The sequence below is a fragment of the Amblyomma maculatum genome, chromosome 1, assembly GCF_055883805.1.
Source record: "Amblyomma maculatum isolate TAMU_Amacu chromosome 1, ASM5588380v1, whole genome shotgun sequence".
Taxonomy (NCBI): domain Eukaryota; kingdom Metazoa; phylum Arthropoda; class Arachnida; order Ixodida; family Ixodidae; genus Amblyomma; species Amblyomma maculatum.
Window position 1 is genome coordinate 288,741,911 of NC_139344.1, and position 16,470 is coordinate 288,758,380.

The 16,470-nt window shown below is 48.1% G+C and overlaps 1 protein-coding gene across 1 annotated transcript in view; it reads left to right on the forward strand.

The window, feature by feature from the left end:
* The window catches only part of LOC146206774 (uncharacterized), a 197,270-nt gene extending 181,174 nt beyond the window's left edge, over positions 1–16,096 (forward strand). Inside the window, exons 11-13 of the mRNA XM_084575576.1 lie at positions 5,898–5,981; positions 13,886–14,023; positions 15,996–16,096. Coding sequence (XP_084431702.1) covers positions 5,898–5,981; positions 13,886–14,023; positions 15,996–16,096 — 323 coding nt within the window. The remainder of the gene's footprint in view (positions 1–5,897; positions 5,982–13,885; positions 14,024–15,995) is intronic.
* The last annotated feature ends 374 nt before the right edge of the window (positions 16,097–16,470 follow it).

Consider the following 16,470-nt stretch of genomic DNA (forward strand, 5'->3'; position numbering starts at 1 on the left):
AAAATGCTAATCGTATTCCTGGATATGAGAACGTGGTAAGGAGGTACTACGAGTACGAATTTAAGAGATTGTTCAGACTGCCTAGAGAGACATTTGACTGGCTGAGTAGCAGATTCAAAGCTTCAGCCTTCCATCCAAAAGCGGTTCAAGGGCATTGTCAGATATCTGCCGAAAAGGCATGTTTAATTGCACTAGCGTACATCGGCTCGGGGGTCTCGGTTCTGGCAGTCTTGAAGCCATAGGTAGCGTAAGAGGGTTCTAGCACAGCTTTCGCCCTCGTTCTTGATCACGTTCTACGTGACACTGGCGGTAACAAAGACGTCCCACGTCCGCCGCTATGGCTGAGGGTGGCGCTGGTGAACACTCTCAAGGTTTGTATACAGACAACATAAATACCCAAGAAAGTAGCAGGGGGGACAGCGGCCGATGTAGCTCAGTTGGAAGAGCACCGGACGCGTTATTCGGAGGTCGTGGGTTCGGATCCCACCATCGGCACGTTGTTTTTTCTTCTACTTTGTGTCTAATTATCTTTCCCCTTAAATAGATTACATTACTAATTTCTGTGATTATCCAAGTAAACATTAAAAAAAAAGACATAAATTACCATCCCCAACGCTTTCCTTGGCCTCGCCGACTGTTGGCTTCTTTCCTTCATGTATTATAACGAGCACCCTCATTTCCCCTTGATTGATCTGCTTGTAGCTTACGGGGGTCTCGGTTCTGGCAGTCTTGAAGCCATAGGTAGCGTAAGAGGGTTCTAGCACAGCTTTCGCCCTCGCTCTTGATCACGTTCTACGTGACACTGGCGGTAACAAAGACGTCCCACGTCCGCCGCTATGGCTGAGGGTGGCGCTGGTGAACACTCTCAAGGTTTGTATACAGACAACATAAATACCCAAGAAAGTAGCAGGGGGGACAGCGGCCGATGTAGCTCAGTTGGAAGAGCACCGGACGCGTTATTCGGAGGTCGTGGGTTCGGATCCCACCATCGGCACGTTGTTTTTTCTTCTACTTTGTGTCTAATTATCTTTCCCCTTAAATAGATTACATTACTAATTTCTGTGATTATCCAAGTAAACATTAAAAAAAAAGACATAAATTACCATCCCCAACGCTTTCCTTGGCCTCGCCGACTGTTGGCTTCTTTCCTTCATATATATATATATATATATATATATATATATATATATATTGTCTCTGTGGTTTACAGTTCCAGTATTGTTCCAAAGAATCCCTCGCAGTGTGCACTTATACTGAATATTTGATCAGATTATCAGATTTAAACCCATACAGTTTGCTTCAGATGCATGGCAGCTAAGGTGTGAATGCAATTTCAAGTAAATAATCAGTTCAGTCGTTCAGTCGTGTCCGACTCTTTGTGACCCTATGCACCATGTCACGCCACGCTTTCCGGTCTCTCACTATCTTCCTAACATCACATAACTTCATCTGCAGTGCCTCGAGGGTGCCATCTAACCATCGCGTTCGCTGCCTACCCCTTCTCCGGTGACCCTCAACCTTTCCCAACATCAAATCTTTCTCCAGCGACTCCTCTCTTCTCATCAGATGACCAAAGTAGCTGAGCTTTAACTTTAGAAATTGACCCTCCAATGAGCAGGCAGGGTTTATGGTCGACAATATCGACTGATTTGATCTTCTGGCAGTCCAAGGAACTCTCAAGAGTCTTCGCCAGCACCACAACTCAAACGCGTCAATTCTTCGGCGGTCAGCCTTTTTCACAGTCCAACTCTCGCATCCATACATCACAACTGGAAAGACCATAGCACGAGTTATACGGATCTTGGTTGGCAGACTAATGTCTCTGCTCTTTACTAGGCGGTCAAGGCTAACCATTGCCCTCTTTCCCAGAAGCAGGCGTCTCCTAATTTCATGGCTGCGGTCTCCTTCCGAGGTAATCTTGGAGCCCAAGAACAGAAACTCTGTCACGACTTCCACTTCTTGTCCATTGATGCTCCAGGATCTGATAGCGCAAGACGCCATGATCTTTGTCTTTTTAATGCTCAGTTTAAGCCCAAAGTTCTCACTCTCTTCTTGTACGCGTATCAGAAGTCTCTTGAGTTCCACTTCACTTTCTGCCATTAAAGTGGTATCATCCGCATATCTAAGGTTGTTGATACGTTTTCCAGCAGTCTTCACTCCAGCTGAAGACTCGTCCAGACCGGCCTTCCTCATGATGCACTCTGCATATAGGTTAAATAGGCAGGGCGACAGTATGCAGCCTTGCCTCACTCCTTTCTCGATCGGAAACCAATCAGTAAGAAAATGCCCAGTTCTGACTGCGGCCTCTTGCCCTTCATACAGGTTCCTGAGGAGACAGATGAGGTGAATTGGAACTCCCATCTCTTGGAGAGCTTGCCACAATCTCCTGCGATCTACGCAGTCAAACGCTTTCGCATAATCATTAAAGCAGAAATAGATGGGTTTCTGGAACTCTCTTGATTTTTCCATGATCCAGCGAAGGTTGGCAATTTGGTCTCTAGTTCCTCTGCCCTTGCGAAACCCAGCTTGCACGTCCGGAAGCTCCCGATCCACATACTGCTGCAGCCTACCTTGGAGGATTTTCAACATCACCTTGCTAGCATGTGAAATAAGCGCGATATTGCGGTAGTGGGAACAATTTTTGGCACTGCCTTTCTTCGGAATGGGGATGTAAGTTGACCTCCTTCAATCCTGTGGCCACTGCAGGGTTGTCCAAATCTTCTGACATAATGCATGCAGAATGTTAACAGCGTCATGGTTGAGGTTTTGAAGCAACTCAGCTGGAATGCCATCAAATCCGCTAGCTTTGTTCTTAGCAAGGCTGGCTAAGGCCCATTCAACTTCACTCTTCAGGATGCCCGGCTCGAGCTCAGTAATCACAACTGTCTTATGTTGGGTTTGCAGATTCGGGTCCTTCTTGTACAGTTCTTCTGTGTATTCCTGCCACCTCTTCTTTATCTCTGAGGCTTCAATGAGGTCCTTGCCTCGTTTGTCCTTTATCATGCCCAGCTTAGCACAGAAGCTTCCTTTGATATCTTTGATTGTCTTATACAGAGGTCTTGTGTTCCTTAATTGGCTGTTGTCCTCTACTGCTTGGCACTGTATGTTCAGGAAGGCATTCTTATCTCTCCTTGCTATTTTCTGAAAATCCGCATTGAGAACCTTGTATCTTTCTCTTTCCGCCATAACTTTTGCCATCCTCCTTACCTCAGCTAATTGCAAAGCCTCTTCAAATAACCAGTTTGCTTTCTTGGATTTCTTTTGCTTTGGAACTACCTTAGTCGCAACTTCTTGTATTATATCATGAACATCAGTCCACATCTCTTCGGGCTCTCTGTCTTCTAGATCTAATCATTGAAATCGATTCCTCACTTCCACAGCATATTCTAATGGAATTTGATCCAGATCATATTTGAAAGGCCTTCTAGTTTTCTGCGTTTTCCTCAATCGAAGCTTAATTTTGGCAACAAGAAGCTGATGATTGGTGCCACAATCGGCCCCAGGCCTTGTTTTTACTGCTTGTATAGCGCTTCTCCATCTCTGCCGGCAAAGAATATAATCGATTTGATTCCTGTACAGACCGTCCGGTGAAGTCCATGTGTACAGGCGCCTCTTGTGCTGTTGAAAATGAGTATTCGCTATGGTCAGGTTGTTTTCTTGACAAAACTCTACTAGCCTCTGCCCAGCTTCATTTGGCTCGCCAAGACCGAACTTGCCTATAATTCTGGATATTTCTTCACTCCCGACCTTAGCATTCCAGTCACCTATGGGAAAAACGGCGTCTGATGATGGGGTGCGGTCTAAAAGGCATTGTAGGTCCGCATAAAATCTCCCAACGTCAGCTTCTTCAGCAGTAGTGGTCGGTGCATAGACTTGGATAACTGTTATGTTGAAAGGGTGACCTTGGATCCGAAGTGAAATCATTCGGTCGTTTTTGGGGTTGTACCCTAGCACTGCTTTGCCCATTCTTCTGTTTACTATGAGAGCGACCCCATTCCTTGTCTTGGATTCGTGCCCACAATAAAAGACATAATGGTCGCCGGAGTTAAATTCTCCCATTCCGGTCCACTTGAGCTCGCTGATACCCAAGATATCAAAGTTCAATCTGTCCATTTCTCGTTTGACGACATCCAGTTTACCTTGCGTCATAGATTTTACATTCCATGTTGCTATGTGATATATCTCCTTGCAACATCGGACTTTCCGGTCGCTTCCGGACACATCCACAACTGAGCGTCCTTTTGGCTTTAGCCCAGCCGCTTCATTCGTCCTGGAGCTACTAGGAATCGCCCTTTGTTCATCCCCAGTAAAATGTGGGACGCCTTCCAACCTGGGGGGGCTCATCTTCCGGCGCCGTATCGTTATTGGTAATGTGACTGGCCATAGTGTTTTCTTGGCAGGAAATACTGGAGTGGGTTGCCATTACCTTCTCCAGTGAATCACATTTTGTCAGAACTCTCTGCCGTGACCTGTCTATCTTGGGTGGCCCTACACAGCAGAGCTCACGACTTCATCGAGTTTCTCAAGCCCTTCCGCCACGACAAGGCAGTGATTCATGAAGGGGCAAGTAAATAATACCTGTTCGTATTACAGCGTGCTGCAGTAAAAAAAAAACCTTAATATACATAGCATATGTCAAGATATGACGCACAACACTTCAGAGACAAAGACAACGTACCGGAGTGCTCTTGTTTTGCCCACTAAATCTTTCATTTCGGAATACTTCGAAAAAAAAAATTAGTCTTCCGGGCACCCCAGAGCTCTGCTGCTTCGTCTACAGAAGCGGGTGCCTCTTCCAGATCAGGGATGGCATAAAATTCTGCACCGTCTGCACTGCCTGTATCGCCAGCTGCATCATCGACGTTGCGGGAGCCGGCGGCGGCGATGGTACCGGAGGGGTAGGAGGGGGCACGGCTTGCCGAGGGGCCTCGAACCGCACCGACACACGCTGACCGTCTGCAGAGGGAAAGACGGTTACTTAAAATATTTGCACAGCATAGCGCGATGCCAAAGAAGAAAAGCTCTGCTCTAAAGCACCCACGGCTACTTGCGGCCGCGACTAACAAAAGACGGGACTAGACTCGCGCTTGTCATGCACGTTGCCATGCATATGTGTCTATTTGTACGTCTTCTCCCCACATCGTCACCTATCATGATTATCCTCTTCTCCTGATCGTTCCCCTTCCCTAGTGCAGAGTAGCAGGCCAACCTCTATCTGCCTTTCCAATCAATAAATTCGCTAGCCACGTGTTTAACGCCATCATGCAGCATTACTTACCTATTGCTTCGTAAATGTACCCATTTTCATCGGTCATGGCTGACCCATCAGGTCCAAAAAGCAGGCGAACTTCTTTTCTCATGCCGTTAACATGAACGTGGAGCGTCGTGTGCTCTGCGCTGGGTGGAACGCGCGCCACGCCAGCCATGCTGCACTAATCTCAGCACTACCTTCCGAACAAGTGCAAGGTGTCAGAGAACTCGTGCGGAACTAGGCTTGCACCTTGACAAAACGAGTGCAGAGGGTGCGCGCGTCACTGCAAAAACGAGGACGACGGTGCTGCACCATTGAATTAGTGCAGGTGGTGCAGCCAAATTGAAGAGACCTTAAGTATGCGAGCGCTGTTGGCGGAAGACGACGACATGTTTCGGAATAGTTCGTGCTGGGGCGAAGTGACAGGGTCGCCAACACTACGCGAACAGGCTGTTGACGGTCTGAATTTACCAACTGTTTCCGCGACTCCGCCTTATACTTCCGCATGTTTCACTCCGGCAAACGCCCTGAAACGTTTCTGTTTGTTATACGGGAGAGAAAGCAACATGAATGATTATGACCGCCGCAGTTGCAATAAAGCACAATTTAAGGTTTTCTTTTTTTTTCTTTTTTTTTGCTGTTACAGAAGCAAACCACTCATCTTCGCTTACCACAACAGTCATGCCTGCAAGGCCCTGGAGGAAGACGAACAACATTGTCGACAGCTACGGTAAAGTAATGCTGGCGAATGGCTTCTCCGCCTCCCTGTGGTCGTTGTAGAGTCGAAGGCAACCCAGTTTATATTTTCAAAATCAAGTTACATTTGAAAGTAAACCTACCTCGACCGCTCTTCTACATCGTATTTATATTAGTGTGGTGAGACAATTATCCCGCTTAGCGAAGAATGTTTTATATTAAGCCATTAAGGCTATCTCAAAATAGGCAGCGCATTTTTTTGTACTCATTTTATAAAAACAAATGCGGACTTGATTATACCTACTTGAAATTAATATTTATACATGCGGTTTTCGCTTCCAATGCTTAACAGAGTCCAAGGACAAATTCTTAAACTGCGTAGTTTCTGAGAACACTGTATAGCTTTCCACTGGAGCCTGATGGCTGCGCTTGGGTGGGTTCTAAGGGGTAATTGCTCACTCATTACATGTCATACATTGGCTTGTTTGTCTCTTCCAGGACGTGGCCTCCTCACTTTTCATTTGCAGCGCGAGATATGACTAAAAATTATGATGACCACGTATTGTCGGTGCTTTGTCTCGAATGCCCTGTGGCTAGCAGAAGTCCCCCACCCCAAGTTCTGAACTCTTCCTCAATGACATGCTTCCTTGTAGATAGTGGAGACAACCACGTTTTCTGCAGAGTAGCATCAACGTACGTTTCGTGCCCAGCATCATGGGCGCTGCACATATGCACGCAGGGTTCGCTGCAAAAAACGAAAAGCGCATGCCGTGTTGGGCATAAGAGGGCGATACCAAATTTAGCACTTTAAGTGCAAACGCCTCGGCATATTTGCATATCTGTTAATTGTTATTTTCAGTTCATAGTTAACTGCTGTCATTGTGGAGCTCTAGCCCTTTCAGACTCCCGTGCACGGGCTGACATGTTGCCATTTACACCATTGCCAAGGTTGCCGGGCCGCACTATAGCCGCAGAAATGTAGTTATTGTAGGCAGCGTATTTACAGAATCACTGCTCTGAAGGCATGCAAGCTACCATCTGCCCCATGGTTGCTTAGTTGCTAGGTGTATAATTAACTTGATAAAAAAAGCGTGCTGATAAGAGGCAGAGACGAGAAAGCGAATTCTGTTTCCTTACAGACGATATCTAGCCCAATAGCCTGCGATGGACCCGGTCAGTGCTAGTGATAGTCGAGTACTCTAGCGACGAATTGCAGCTGCAGAGTCCGCTTATTCGAACTGGTTCATAGCGGCCATCTAAGCCGCTTTACTCAAGTAACATTATCGTCGTTGTGTAGCGGCAAAACATTTTAAGCACAGGAAATTATTTAAGGGAACATTACATGTACCTTGAGAGAGGCCGTAGACAACGCACGACTGTGTTTTGTTTTTAGCCTCCTGTTTGCTGTTCGATACTGACTTTTAGCACTACAGCAGTTGGATTTGGTAAAGCTTGAATGTGACGTGTACCTACAAATTATTATACTTAATTACGATTCTTTTGTTTGTATTTTAGTTTTTAAACGTAATAGCTGTAGTACATAAGGCTTTGCCGATCATTCAGTGGTGACTGTTCCGAGGTAATGCATGAGCTGAACAGGAATACATGGGCTGCCGACGTCATCGATTGCACCGGATGAGAGTTTCGGGGGCACATGAATCACAAGCTCCGCAGACGAACTGAACCTACCGTCACCTAAAATTGAACATTCATGCAAGGAGAAAGCAAGATGAAATACGGTGAATGGGCAATAAATGTACACCGAAGTTTTACTCGTGGCAAACGTTCCAGCAAGCACTTGATCAAAAAAGAAAAGAATACACTGGAATATTTTAGACAACTGACCTCAGAAAATCCCGACTGTGCCTAATGTGAAAAGACAAATAGCAGCCCCAGCATAAGATGTTTCGAGGGGTGTAGGCCATAGTACAAAATAGGCTTATCTGATCTGCGGTCTTGACTGATTGTTAGTGTAGTTCCAGAACAGCAAAATATCTACAAAATTCAATGTGTTCAAAAACATTTTCTGTACAGTTTCCAATGTTCTCGGAAAAATATCAGTACAGTGAACATCTGCGCACTGTTTCCAAGAGATAGGATTACTGATTTCTTCAAAGCGTTCCGGAACATTTGGAGAAATGTGAACCAAATATAGACTTGAAATCACAAATTTTACGGCACGCAATATCCGTACATCATAACTTTTTTTACATTACAGCGCTGCCAAGTGCAAGTCGATCAATGCGTTGCTCATCATGAACATAAATAACATCCATGCATTATTTAACCAAGCACATCCAAAACATCGCATAATAATTCAGTTCTATTGTACCTTCATCCAGCTCCTTCATCTACACCTAACACCCCCTGGAAGCTGTAGGCAGTCAGTAATGACGGCTTACCAAATTGACTAATACCTTGCCGTCCAAGCATGATGCGTGCATTTGGCACTTGAACAATTGGACACTTTAGAGTTGTGCAAGCACTCTTCACGTGCTGTGGCTACTTTCAGAACGCAGCAGCCTGAAACTGGAACAACTATGTCTGAATGGTAAAAAAAAGAAGCGCACGCTCATTGCTACGAGAACGTAACACGGCGACAGAGCAATTGAAATTCACATTGATAAAATGCCAGCAGCTGCACACAAATGATTCACGGTTTGATAAAACTACATCATTCGTCCAAGCGGCAAACACGGTTTGCCATGCTCAAGATGGATTGCATAAGAATGGTCCGCAGAACTCGGAGCATGCTAATTTAAGCACTTTTAATAAAAAACAATTAAACATTGAACTTTTCAGCAAAACGCGCGCAATTAATTCCTATTTAAAACCACAAATTAAAACGGTGTTTAGATACAAGCCACAATATACACACTAGATTTTTTCAACAATGTTTACGTGCCCACTCACCTCCATTTGGCACTTTATTTCCAAGCTGACGTCGCTGATTCTTGGTTCTAAACCACATTGGTGGCCGTAGATTCTGTCCCCAAAGGGTGCTATCACTATGCGATTGCGCGGCTGCGTTCTTCCTCATACTCAAGTGGCGATATGAAAGTCGGTGAGCCTTGAGTGCAGCGGTCTAGTTGGATGCAGTAGATGGATACGGATTAATCGTCAACCGCTTTCCATAAGAGTAATCAAGGTGCCGTTGCATGAGATCGAAATAAATGTATTAATGGAGTCAAGATACCACGGAGTTTATTTATGTATTCATTTATTTATTTCCATAGGTGGGCGGATGAGGTTAAGAAGCTCGCAGGGGTCAAGTGGATGCAGCTAGCACAGAACCGGGTTAATAGGAGAAATATGGGAGAGGCCTTCGCCCTGCAGTGGGTATAGTCAGGCTGATGATGATGATGATGATTATTATTATTTCAATACTCTCAATGCCCGATGGCATTACAAAGAGGAAGTACATACAACGTCGGAGGCACATTGCTTGAAGGCATCAACATTGACTATGGGGGTGATGAAGGCAAGAAGGGGGTTCCACTGAGCGCAGGGAGGGGTGAGGAATGAACAAATTTAGAAAAATATCGCTGCGGCATTGTGGAGCACCTACTTTGACCTGATGAGCGATGCGGGATGACACGTAGGAAGGGGGGATAATAAACTGGCGTTTAAAAGTAGTGCTATTGCTTACGAAATCGCCGCCGATCGTCATGTAACGAAGATACGTACACATCCACTTGAAATGCATGCGTCGAACCGTCGATATCGCCATCACGAGGCAGGCGTTCCCTTGATTGAGAGTGTTTCGGCTAGTACCGAGTCACCGGCGGGGAGGTGGACGCTTGCCACGAGATGTGCCCGAAGCGTGGTGACACAAGAACTGCTATGGATAGACAACGGTTCTACCGCTTTTTTCACTTCTTACTTCGAAGCGAGCCTGCCGTCATGTATCGATGACAATTCTACGTACCCAGAGTACTGCGATATTGCTTTAATTCAGAGAATTTAGAACACGAAAGGGAAGGAAAGTAGAAGACGATTGCTCAGTTCGACCTTAAAGGCGCGTATATAGTCCGACGTGTTCCGCGCGCGCGCAAGCGTCGCTCGCGGTCAGTCACGCTACGCCAGACGAAATATATCCCCATTATACTTCAGTGCTGCACGCCGTCAGCGGCTCTCTTCGGAGCATGCGCAGAAAGATCGCCGACCGCGGGCCGTCGCAGCCTCAACCGTTCGCGGGTAAACTGATCTCGGAGCTTCTTCCACGACTTATAGCATTCTTCAACCTCAGATAAAAACGACAGACGAAAAAAAGATCAAAATTTACTGTATAACGGTGCGTGCAGCAAGTGGTAAACTCGCTTCGACCGGCAAGCATACAAATGAAACCCAACACAGCAGCAGTGAACAGCTCACCTGTCAAGAGACCACAGCTCCGCCTTATCTGTTCACACGCGTTCTATTTGCGCTGCTGGACTCTGAAGTAGTGAAAGAAAAGACTAGTCACACAAATATATTACGAAAAAGAACAATGGCTATATTGAAAATTAACCACTCGATTACAAATACACTTGTTCGTTTCGCACTTGCACTTCGCACATTTCTTCACGCGCCCGCTCTCATTGTCAACGCACCGTGCACTGCTGCTCGGTATCCCGTGATCGCACTCTCTCGCACCAAAACATGAACGCTGTATTCGCTGCGCACAGGCCCATTTCAAAAGAAAACACCACAACCAAAACAAGGTGAACACGGACGGACGACACGGCGTCAGCCACCGCGGCGCCGACTCGTCGGAGCCACGCTGCAGGTGGGGGTTGTCAGTTTACATCGCACTCACTGGACGCTCACGTGTGGTTCAAGGTTCACACAGCTGCCGCCCAGGCGAGAATCCGCCTTTTGAGCGAGTTTTCTGCGCATGCGCGAAGTCGTAGCGGCGACCGAGGGAAACACATTGAGCGGCGTCGACGGCGTTTCTCGGCGCCGCCAGTGCACGGGGGCTGGCGGCACGGGGCGGCACGGTGGCCGTCACAGGCTTGGCAAAGCGATGCCAACCACATCTGCCGCGTACGGTTGCCACTCTCTAAGCGCGCCAAGATGCAAGACGCGGTTTTTCAGGTTTCCTTCGCCGAGCCGCGGCCAACAACGACGTGAAGCTATAATTAGGGCCACCAAGCGTCAAGATGTGAATGGCCGACCTTAGCTACCTACTGCGTACTCTCGACTGTGCGAAAAACACTTCGTTACAGGTATGTATGCATCTAAAGGAAATGTGCATAATGAAAAGTATCTACCGGAGTTTGCACCAAGCCTGTAACCCACCAGTGATAGCCGCAATGAGCATTTGTTCGGCGCGTCTGATGGCGATGTATTTTGTCGTTTGTTTTCTTTATGTGCGAAGGGGCCGGGTAGCGCAGATATCACAGGTGGCTGTGTGCGCTAGACCGTAATATTTAGCATGTTTTATCGCGACTGCCACCTCACTAAAAAGAAAAGAAAAATTGGGCGTTTGTTGTGATGCACCGCCGTTCGCGAGCCGAGTGGTTGAGCTGGTCATGAGGCTCGCGAGCGGCAGTGCATTAAAACGCCGTATTTTTTTTCTTGTTAGGCAGTCACGATAAAACATGCTAAATATTACGGCCTAGCGCACCTGTGATATCTAAGCTACCTAGCCCTTTCGCACATAAAGAAAAGAAAGGACAAAATACATCGCCTTCAGGCCCCGGCGCAACTAAAGCAATCACGCACCGAAGAAATCCTCATTGCAGCTATCACTGGTGCGTTACAGCCTGGGTGAAAACTCCAGTAGGTACTCTTCATCATGCATATTTCGTTTAGATGCATACATACCTGTAGTATCTGTGTTTTTGCCGCTCGGAGCATATGACGCACTTGACACTCTTGCACAACGCACAGTATTTTTTTTTTTAATTAAAGGCTCGCCTTCGTGCACGCCAAAGCATCCGGATTTTGTTCCTTTGGTGTACGCAATCAGATGCACTTCGTTAGGGAGCTTGATAATCGTCGTCTACGTCCAACCGTTTGCAACGGCAAGGAAACCGCCCGGCACAATAAATGAGTCTCCTGGAGGGTTCATGCTCGTTCACTTGCAGAGTGGATCGCTCTGGACGTAGAACAGGGTTGGTTCCTGACCGAGATGCGCATCCGATATGTAGGAGATTCACATGTGTCACCAAGTTGTTGATTCCGCAGAAATCGCGGCGGAGGCAGAAATGAACGTTGGAGATCCTTTCACAACAGAATGACCATTCTCTGCCCACCGAGAACCTTTTCACCACTGCGACCACATCCGTTCTGACTCCTGAGGCCAGAAACCAGCTACAGCTCTGAATCATCCATTGCCAGAAAAATGCAGCGCGTTTCCTGCAGGTGTGCATTCCGGCCGGGACAATGCCCTTTTCACGGGGTGTGTATATGTGCCTCTCTGCCGATCTTCGTGGATGAAATCCTATAGCTGCACAGTTGTAGATGACGCGAGGAGGAAGCGACGCCCATTGCACCATGCCGGCGCCGCGGTGACCGCATTGTGCTCGGTAACTCAAGACACCCCGCGCATATGCGCCGCTCAAAGTCACAGGAGACGATTCCACCTAGCTCTGCAGCATCAACAAACCCCTGGCTGCTTTGCCCTTTGAGATCCCCTCTCTCTCTCTCTCTCTGCCCAAACGCTCTCCTGTCTGCCGAAAACCTGCACGCTGACAGCGTCTCATTCTGTCACGTCGAACACGGCCCGCGCTACACGCTCTTACAATACGAAGATAGTATATGCGTACGTGCGTTATGAGTGGATTGTGAAAACGCTCTACCTTCCCCCATACTTCGTGAACGTGATATGCTGCAATCACTGTCACTACTTTCCGCTCCGAGGCCAAAAAAGAGGGGAAGCTTTCGCTTTCTACCAGCGTTGGCGTGGCCATTTCGTATGGTGTGCTTTCGCGTCGTCTGCTACACTGTCGCTCAATGTGTTTCCCGCCCGCTCCCGCATGATGGCGCCACCTCGCGCAAAAGGCGGATTCCCGGCGCAATAAGTCAGCCGCTGGCTTCGATAAACCTCTCCACCAAGCTGTCCGAAGCGAGTTCAATTCACGTTGCTTACGCGGCCATCCACCATCTTTCTCTGCGCGATGCATTGTGGGTCGACGCGGTCGGCGGCGCCGACGCTTGAATGGAACAGGAGCCGTCTCTGCACCGGGCCCGTCGGGGCGCGCTGACCGCCTCCGGTTACGTTGGGCGCTGGAGCTTGCGGAACTATCGACGGAGTGTTTTCGCAAGCGTAACGTAGCGTGTGCGAGCGCACGCGCGCGCGTGCGTTGCGTCGGGCTATACTCGCGCCTTAAGAGCTTTCGCAAATGTCGACGCCATCTGCAATGCCGACGAGGAAAGCAAAACAAAACTTTTCTGTGGAGTGGTTTTCGACTCCTTGCCTCTTGCGAAATTTCTTCGCGTGATGGATTTCTTGTTGCCGCTTCGACAGACCCATCACCATCGGTATCCATCAGCAGTCGATGAATTTCGGGGTGAGTCAAAGGCACATTCTGTGCTGACTCACAGCTGCTGCGACGCTGAAGCAGGAAGAGGGGGAACGCTTGCGGTATGGTCCCATGGCTCGCGGAGTTGCAGCTATAGCTGTGAACAAGCTTACTATTGCGGATGAAACACCACTATGCTATGCTCATATGCAGATTAACTGTTGCCACTGATAATGGCATGGAATTAGTAAGCTAGCTTCACGGCTCAGCAAGTGACGGAACATAGGGTGAGATCAAGCACAAATAACAGGTAGCATTTCTAGAGCTGGATAAAAGTTGCCGCATCGACTTACCTTGGACGTCATGTACGAGAATTAATAACACCGCCACGCGATATATAACCCCACCACCACTGGTACCACCCGACTGCACGGCCGTGTTAAGACTTTTGACTGTGTGGCCTGTGCTGACAGCCTTGACGTTCATGCAGTTGGTCCCTTGGGTGTGTGCCAGCGGCCTGACTGCAGCCAGGCCGGCCGTGTAAAGTGCATCGACTGCGGCCTCGCCTCCTACTGCACCAGCCGCTGCCTCAAGGCGGACGCTGCGCGCCACAGGCTCTCCTGCTACCGTGAGTGGCAACACAGGCACCCAGCTTGCACTAGCCGCTTTCCGCGCGCGGAATGTCACCGTCAAACAGTCAGAGCAGCCAAAGCAGGTTTTCCCAGAAGGTAGGTTTATTAGCGTACTGGGACGCGGGCAAGGGAGCTGGGAGAACGAGAGAGAAAGACGAAGAACCACCGTGGTCATTAGTATGGCTAAGGCCAGGTAAAACGTACGGTAATGCAGTGCGGCCGCATGACGGTGCCACGAGGATGATTTGGAATGCGGCAATATTTTGTCACCAGATATGTGGCACAACACTTGGTACCTTGACTCTCATATCACGTATTATAATGTATAAGCGCTGAAATCTGAGCGCCTAACCGGCGAAGGAAATGCTAAAAGTTTGTCATTGGCCTGCTTTCCTCTGAAGGTTATTTCACATGAAAGAAACAAAGCAAACCAGGAGGAATGTTTTTTTTTTGTTTCGCGCAAAAGTAGTAAGAGAAGACAACCAAGTGATGTGAGAGAGATAACACCAACGAATTCCGTATGTCTCGTACAGGAACCTAGTCGCATATTCGCACACATGAGCGTCGACGAAGTAATACAAGTCTTAACGCTTTTAAAGTCTCAGAACGAATCAAAGCAACTTACGTGAGAAAAAAATTAAACGTTTATGTATCCAGTGCAGAATGCAGACATGAAGGCATAGAAGGTGAAGATAAGGTCTAGTTGTATAGTACTCATGAAGCTGTCATAGACTATGCAGCATGCCAAACGCATAGTATGGCTGCTACATTGCAGCTGAAGCTCAACTCTGGTCGACTAAAATGTAGAGAGAAAGGCTCGCAATATCGAGGAGTGTTTTACAAAATTTGTGCGCTTAAACACGAAGTGAAAAGCTTCAACTACTTTGAAGACTCCAGTGAATGATTGGTGACATTGCATAAAAAAATAGAAACATAAGCACAGAAGGTAATGCACTGCCAAAAGCTCTTGTCGTTATTTTGGCGACATAGAATGAAACTTTATCATCGCGTTTGGTTTGGTAGATGCTAGGCAGTGTATGCTTAATTAAAAAAAAAAACCGTGGTCTCCACTAAAGTATCCTTTTTCTTTCAAGACATTTTAACCTGCGAACACAGCAGATAATTTCTTTCTGCGCATCTTGCAACGCACTACCCCAGTGGCAAGTTTAACGGACGCATGTTCTCGGGAAAATGTTTTTTGAGCTCTGCCTCGCAGTCCAGTCGCATGAACTTAGGCATACCGCGTTACCACCCGTGAGCCCGTCCATCGTTACCATGCAAGCCCTGGTTGTCCGGCAGACATGCGCGCAGCTGGTAAGCACTTGGCTAGCGCCCTCATGCGTTAGCACCGAGACTTTGACAAGGCCAGTGCATCCCAGCTACCCTAAGAACCTACGTCACGAACGCAGGCCTGAGCCGAGTCACGTGGTGTCCTCTCGTCATATTACCCAAGCCCGTGGGCGTATATTCATTTGTTGCCCCTGTGCAAAACCCGTATCCTCCTGCGTCACCGCGACCGAACCCCCCCCCCCCCCCCCCCCCCCCCCGCGAGCGTTGTGGCAGAACCGGCTGGGAGAGGAGGTAATTACTTCCCCTTAGGGAAATAGAAAACCGCGACGGGTGCGCCACTAAGACCTCTGGGCGGATTCCCGTGAGAAGACCATAAAGTGCTTCTCGATTCCACCGACAACCCGAGCGGTCTTCTGTTGCCGCTTTTCTCGGGAACATAAGCCCAGCCTTCCGCCTCATCACCGTCACCATGAACAAGTTTGTCAATGTCCGTCTCAGTTGGAAGTATGTCACTGCAGGCTTCTTGGAGGCGAGCATCATTTATGCATCGCTTTGCCAAGGGAGTACTCCGTCTTAAGGCAAACGTGTTTGCACGAGCCTGCTTGCGATCAACCTGTCCAGCGTGTGGTGGTCGTGAGGACACTGTGCATACTTTCGCGCAGTCTCTTCTCCCTGCAGCTTTGACTGCGTCATGTATAGCTGACGTGTTCCAGCTTCCAGGTGTGCCATATCAGGCAGTTCGATACCTGAAGCCAATGTCTAGACATGATGTGAATTAGTTCGTCCTCTTGCTCGTGGAGTGCTCATACCAAGTATGGTCAGCATACTGTGCGGTCGCATACAACAGAAAGGTCCCGGGCCTCCATGAAGCGCTTAGAAATGTGCGGAATGAAGTTTGGTGCTCCCTGCAACGGTTAAGGCATCTTTACGGTGAGCAGAGGTTCAAAGCCACTTGGTGTTAGTCGCCCGTGGTTTCTTTGGTTTCTGGTGGTCAGCTGTCTGTGCTAATATGAGGGATTCTAATGGATTGGTCGCATTTCGAAGCACTCCAGGTGCAATGAAGGTCCGGTCACCCTGCTTGCTTGCTGCCACAGTGGTGATTAAGGCTGTTTCTGTGAATGGTGCGACCGCCTCAAGTGTGTCACCGCAACGA